The 7,264-nt window shown below is 34.6% G+C and overlaps 1 protein-coding gene across 1 annotated transcript; it reads left to right on the top strand.

Annotated features, from left to right (window-relative positions):
* Window positions 1-1,932: 1,932 nt before the first annotated feature.
* Window positions 1,933-2,622, top strand: LOC120351674. The gene has a single exon (XM_039429623.1). The coding sequence runs from the start codon at window positions 1,933-1,935 to the stop codon at window positions 2,620-2,622; it is 690 nt and encodes a 229-aa protein (XP_039285557.1).
* The last annotated feature ends 4,642 nt before the right edge of the window (window positions 2,623-7,264 follow it).

Genomic DNA, 7,264 nt, shown 5'->3' on the forward strand with positions numbered 1-7,264 from the left:
TTGTGAATGATGAGGATTATGCGAATTATCATGAGGAGTCAGTCTGTTATAACAGCTTGTTTCGCTGCTTTGCTTTTCTGCGTTGTGTAGTGTCGACTCTGTAAGTGTGTGCATTGAAGTCACACTACTAAGAAAATCAAAGATTTTCCCTACTGGAGCATCAGCTTAGTTCATGACCTTATAGGGCAAGGAATTTGTGTCCGATTGATTATCAATCATGCCTTATTTGGTTAGGAATTTGGAAAATAGCTGTCACTTGGTGGGAGAATGTATCTTAAATTGTAGTTGTACCGTTCCTTTCTATTGGCAAGAATTCTAATGTATAATTTCGATAAAACAGTAACAGCCAATCACAGTTAACGTTGGTTAGGTTCCTATCTTTTAGTGAGGCCGTTCACAGCTGTCCACAGCAAGACGAGAGAAGTAAAGTGGATTCATTCAGCGTCTGTCCATTGTCGCTAGCAGAACTGAATCATGTAGTCTCTGTATTTTGTGTTCATCAGGGCTTTTATGCCAGCTTTAGGCTTGTTAGTTAGTATTTGGCTATGGAACCATCTGTTCCAATAGCATATTTTAGTTTTTCCGCCTCAGTGAATGCTTTAATTGAGAAGAGAGGATATCAAATTTGTCACCTTACAATGGAAATTTTCCTCCTATAACCGCTACTGAAGGTTCGTCATAGATTACAATATAATTAAGGAAATTATTATCTATGAAAGCTTCCATCAGAGTATTGAATTTATTGTGATAGATACATTTAAGTGTGAGTGTATTGTGATAGATTTATTGAGTATAGTCCTTTTGATTCTGACTTTGATTTGAATGGAAGATGGTAATGGTAACTCGAACTGATGAGTGATGAAATGAACGGTACATGCTCTTGTAGGAATGTACCTATTAGAAGGAATTAAGATATTTTTTATTTAATATTATTTCGGAAGAGGAAGCTATTAACCAAATTTAAATGACAGTATTTTGTGTTATAGATTTTATTTGTTTTGCTGATTCTAATGAAAAGCTTTCTTGATTCTTAAGGAAACACCTATTATGTAATTTATCTTATAAATTACACTATATTTAATTCATGTAATAGAACAGCAGGAGGCTATCGACAAGCTGAAGAGTAATAAAGCACCTGGAAGTGATTATATACCTGCTGAGGTATATAAGTGGGGGGGGGGGACAAAAACTAACAAGATTATGTCATGAACTGATAACTGGAATATGGGTAAGTGAGGAAATGCCGGATGAATGGAAAAGAGGAATAATTTGTCCTATTTTTAAGAAAGGGGACAAACTCATGTGCAATAATTATAGGGAATAACACTGCTCAACATAGCCTATAAAATCTTTTCCACAATTATTTTTAAGCGAGTGACGTTATATGCAGAGGAAGAACTCAGTGAAGTCCAGTGTGGGTTCAGAAACAACAGAGGGACAACGGACCAAATATTTGTAATGAGGCAGACAATGGAGAAGTGCTATGAGTTTGATGTAGACTTGCACATTGTATTTGTTGACTTCCGGCAGGCGTTCGACAGTGTAGACAGGAAGCAGTTAACTACAGTACTTACCAGGTGTGGTTTACCAAGAAAGTTGGTAAAAATGGCCTTACTCACAATGGAAGGTGCAAGAGCTTGTGTCATAATAGATAACAAGTTAAGTGAAGAATTTAGAGTGAATAGAGGCGTAAGGCAGGGTGATGCACTCTCGGCAGTTATCTTTAACCTGGCACTTGATGTTATTCTCAAAGCATTGCAGACAAGCGGCAGTATTGTAACTAAGTCCAAGCAAGCATAATATGCGTACGCAGATGATGTGGTGCTTATATCAAGAAGCAAAGCTGGTGTGGTTGACATGCTCCAAACTCTAAAAAATGAAGGTAAGAAGTTGGGTCTTGAGATTAATATAGAAAAATCTAAATATCTTATGATGTCAGCAAACGAGAGAAGAAGACATGTTGGTGATCTGGAATGTGGGGGAGGAGTTTGGCTTCAAAATGTGAGGCAGTTCAAGTACTTGGGTTCGCTTCTCAATAGTGAGAACAAGGTACGAGCGGACGTGGAAAGCAGGATTTTAGCTGCAAACAAGGCGTACTTTGTCCACATGAAACTAATGAAGTCAAAGCTCTTATCACGCATGTCTAAGCTGCGGCTATACAAAACACTGATCAGACCAGTGGCCACCTATGGTGCTGAGACGTGGACGCTGACTAGTAGAGAAGAGCAAGCATTGCGTGTTTTTGAGAGAAAAATTGTAAGGCGTATCATGGGACCAGTCAGGACAGAATATGGGTGGCGTATCAGAAATAATGAAGAGATTGCCAATTTCATGGGACCAGAAGATATTGTACGAGTTATAAAGGCGCAACGCTTGAGATGGTTGGGGCATGTCCAGAGAATGGAGCACTGCAGACTACCGCATAAGTTGTTAAAAAGTAAAATGATTGGTACGCGTAGAAGAGGAAGGCCCAGGAGGAGATGGCTGGAGGATGTGAGTGCCGATTTTTGTTTTGGGCATCAGAGGATGGGAGAATGTGGCGGAGAGGAGAGACGATTGGAGGCGAATTGTGCAGGAGGCCAAGGTCCACATCGGACTGTAGCGCCAATGAAAGTAAAGTAAGTAATAGAACAGACTGAACAAAATAACTACAATACTCGAAAGATCTTATAATGAAGTAATTCAATCAACTAGTGAATTATGTATTATAGAATTCTATGTACTCATCTCTTTGAATAAAGGGCATGACCCTGATTACAAATTGATTCTTTTCTATTGAATCAAGATATTGAAGTAGGTAATGTATATTTGTGTTTCAAAGTAATGATTATTAATTTGAGTTTTCTATAAAAAACCCAAATAAGGTTGATTTTATGATATAACTGAAGTTGAGTTAATTTGTTTTATCCTAGTTTATTCTTTATTTTAACAGCGGTCAATGTATGGGTCCATCAATTTATGGGTCCATGAATGTCTCGTGAACGTGTGTCTTTAAGCCGCTGAGATGCCTCTAAATCGATGGCAGTCCTAGAAGCTTGGGGAATGCTGTCTACTGACGCTCCTAATTAGAGCTCAATCACCGAGCCTAGATTCAAATTGAAAAAACAGCTTTGAGGTAACAACTTTTTCCAAATTATACAAACGTCCCAGGAACTCCGGATGTGGCAGAATGAGTTTTAGTAACTATAGACTTTCAAAAAGGGAAGGGTATAAAACTTGAACCATTTAATGAAATATAACGTGCTGAATCAGACCTTTTTTGTTAAATCGTAACTTCAGGGGATTTAGGACTTGGGGATTGATAGACTACAAATTTTATTGATTTGGTTTCAGTAATAGATTTTCGGTTATATCTTTACATTGAAATGTGAGGCCATATTTTCTCTGTAAGGATCCAGCTGGGAATTTCAGTTTTTTTTAATTTATATTCTATAATTACTAAACTACTAAGAGTTGAATTAGCCTATAAAATGTTTAAAGGTCCATAAATGTTTTGTAAATGATATTTCCATCTTAAAGTTGTGAAGAATCGAAGCTTCAAAAGGACCCTAACCTTTTTTCTAAATTTGTTTCAATGACACATATTTTTTGGGTAGTTTTCCAAGGTAGAATTCCGTGATGTGATTTTTTAGGAATATTTTGGCTTTGCTGCTTTCATAATGATTATAAAGATACAGAATAGATATTAATAGCATTTGATAATATTTTGATAGTGTTTTAAAAGTTTCCCAGTGTGTTCCAAATATTCTGAAAGTTTTCTGAATTTTATGCTGATCTTTCTTTTAAATATTCATTGTTATTTATGATTAACTTCTGAGAAATATCTATGATAATTTGTAGTCTTCTTTTTGAAATTAGAGTCCTTCAAGCTTCTTATGATTCCATCTAAAACGTTTTCAATGTAAAGCAGACAGAGTAGGATACTATTGAATTAGCTATATCGCAGATAATTTTCTAAATTTAGTGATTCTATTTTCGGTTTTCATGATGTAACTTCATTTTTTTTATTAACTGGTGGATTTAACTGTAAGAGGTGACAATATATTTGATATCTTCTCTCTATTTCGTTGTCTTCCTTGTCATTTCTGGATTCCCGTTCTCTAGCACTAGGTATGTTTATCAAGCATCCCTTTTATCAAGTTATATTGTGTGTGCTTCTAAATTCTAAATTCCAAATTAACTTTCTAAATTCATAGCATGGCACAGTTTGTAATGAGAAATCCTATCAATGATTTTAATTTCTGTGCAAGAGAATACTACAATAGATCAAAGCTATTGATGAATTGAATATTCAATAGAATATTGAATGGAAAGAAAATTGCTGGAATAAATAGGTTTGATAGGTGAGAATCGATGAAAGGGGAAATGAGAAAGTCGAGGTTTGGAAAAGATGTAAAGAGGGTGGAGATAAGGGTCTGCAAGTGACAGTGGCTGGGGGATGATATAATAAAAAAATTTTGTAGGGAGAATCAGCTGAAGGAAGGTTGTGAATCGTGGGATCTGGAGTTTGAGTATTGCAGTGAATGATTGGACTAAATAAAATTAATAAAACTGAGTAGTTTTCAAATATTGTCTTTGCGTGTTCTATAACTATTTTTCTCATTATTTGAATTCAGTGTTATTAAATCAACTGTTAGTCTAGCTTCACACGCATTCGGTTTCATTCGGTTCGGTTCGTTTTCGGTTCGGTTCGGTTCGTTACCGAAAACGAATGAGGCTTTCATACATGTCAGGTTTCAATTCGTACGGCTCTAATTAGGTAAACACAGCTGTGTTTGGATTTTCACAGCTCATGTTGGTATATTTAAATATAACAGCTGGTGTTAAATTGTAAGATGTTATTTCTTGAACAACAAAATTTTAAAGTTAATTAGAAATTGTGAATTATTTGAATAGTTTCTTTTTGATTATGTTGATTTTGGATGTTCAGAGAGGTTATTTTTTAAAATTGAAAATCTGTTCCTTGTTTCGACACATGGTATATAAACTTAATCTTTTCTCTCCATTGATGAAATCATGTAATATTGGTGGAAGAATAAAAAAAAATTCTCCCTGAGTTTGAATTTATCTTCTTCTTCTCTATACTTATAAAAGGCTAAGCCCCGACAGACTGAAATCACACCACAGCCCAAACTACTGAGCCTAAAAACTTGAAATTTTGCACGATTGTTTATGGTAGCCTGAAAACATCCACTAAGAAAGGATTTTCAGAAATTTGCCCCCCTGAGGGAGCTGGGGCCCCCCAAAATTTTGTACTTTTTAACCGCTCATAGCACAGCAAAGTCATGAGGAACTTTTTTGTTCAGCTACGAAAAAAAAATTAGATTTATGCAGAAAAATTTCGATTAAGAGCACAGGGGGGTCCAGAAGAGGGCATTTTTCGAAAATTTTGATGTAAATCACACTACAGCTCGAACTAATTGGCATACAGACTTGAAACTTTGCACAAATATTCTTCAAACATGCTAGACGCGCACTAAGAACGGATTTTGAGATATTTTGCCTCTAAGTGTTTCAAAGGATGAAAAAGGATTCTATTAAGTAAGGTTATGAACATGGTAAGGTAAGTGCCATATGGAAATGAGATAATTTATTTATTGACATGTGATATTCTAACATATGTTGTAATCATGGGAAATAACAGAAAAATATCATAGAAATTCAAAAAGAACATCTGTTCTATTATTGTTTTCTACCTGATTCCACTCAACCTCAATAATATTGTTCTGATAATTGATAAATATGTTTAATAATATTATTATTATTGATATAATAAAAGTATTGTTTTAATAATCAATTATTATCATTATTATAATAATAGTATTGTTTTGGTAATCAATAAATATTTTTATTTTCACAAACTCCGTATAATTTATAATGGTGAATGTGAAACAGCTGCATCAAAGAAATTATCTCAGAAACATATGTTTAGGAAAACCATAGTTTCTTTAACTTCTTAAACTTCATTTTCCTGATGCAATGTATAAGCCTAAACGTGGCATGTATTATTAATTTTTCAGCTAGAAGTTTTTTGAGACTGCTAAATAGAAGTCTACAGTTTTATCAATGCTGTATCGGCAATATGAAAACGCATGCAGTTAATATGTCTTTAAATAAAGGTGTTGATATTCACATAATAATTTTTCTCTACCATTTTTATTTAATTAAAATTTCAAAATTATTCAAGCCTTGATAGAATGATTGACTCACTGTACAGTTAGTCGAAAATTTTAATATTGAAATGAGGGATATTTTGGCAAGTTGAACAAAAAGTAAGGTCCTATGCACCTTTTTGATATTATTTCTTCAAATGAAAAATGAGTTTTGTGGGTTGTCAGAACTCCCCCTAAAAGAGAACTATTCAACTTATCCTATCTTTTAGTAAAATAAAATGATTTCTGCATTGAATAACATCCATCTTGCCAACAAGAATCGAACTCTTCGTGAATTTAGATATGACCTACACGTTAGATTTATATAATTCCATTAATAAATTCATGAAAATTGAAGTACTTTTTTCAGTTAGTTGATGAAATTGATTATCAATAGAGAAAATGATTATAATTCCATCAATACAGAACTAGTTGAATGAATTGTCGATGTACTGAGTTCTTGGTCAACAATAATTCAATATTGGTATTTATTCAATAATTTTTTTTTCAGAAGTTATTTCATTTGAATTAGAAAATATTTATAAGCTCCTATCAATTTATCATTCGTAACAATGATTTCTTCAAAACATGAATTTAATCAAATAAAAAATTGCCCATACTTCTGTATTCATGTTCGCATGTTTTCCACTTGTGATGGATAGCCAAAATATTGTGGAGCGAGCTGCACGGCGAATTGTAATCGAGGGCTCTGATTGGCTGAAAAGTTCAGCGTTCGGAGTTAGGTGAGGCGAGCAGTTAGAACAGAGGCAACCGGCACGGCGAATGGTTCGGAGTACAGTACGGCGAATGATACAGTACAGCTGATTGTTAACTTTATGAAACATATGCTCATGTTCGTTGAAAGGCAAGATTTTCGGAGGAATGCACGGTTTGCTGCGCGGTTCGATGTTCGGTTCGGCATGTGTGGACGCACCTTTAGTTGTTACAGGACATTTATACAGATCACAGGCCAAAGCAACATAATATTCTATCTTCTTCTTCTTCTTCCTCTTCCTCTTCTTCTTCTTCTTCTTCTCTTCTTCTTCTTCTTCTTCTTCTTCTTCTTCTTTCTTCTTCTTCTTCTTCTTCTTCTTCTTCTTCTTCTTCTTCTT

The sequence above is a fragment of the Nilaparvata lugens genome, chromosome 5, assembly GCF_014356525.2.
Source record: "Nilaparvata lugens isolate BPH chromosome 5, ASM1435652v1, whole genome shotgun sequence".
NCBI classification, from domain to species: Eukaryota; Metazoa; Arthropoda; class Insecta; order Hemiptera; family Delphacidae; genus Nilaparvata; species Nilaparvata lugens.

Excerpts from the sequence above, each read along its gene's own strand:
- LOC120351674 (XM_039429623.1), top strand. The coding sequence starts at position 1,933 with ATGTCAGCAAACGAGAGAAGAAGACATGTTGGTGATCTGGAATGTGGG.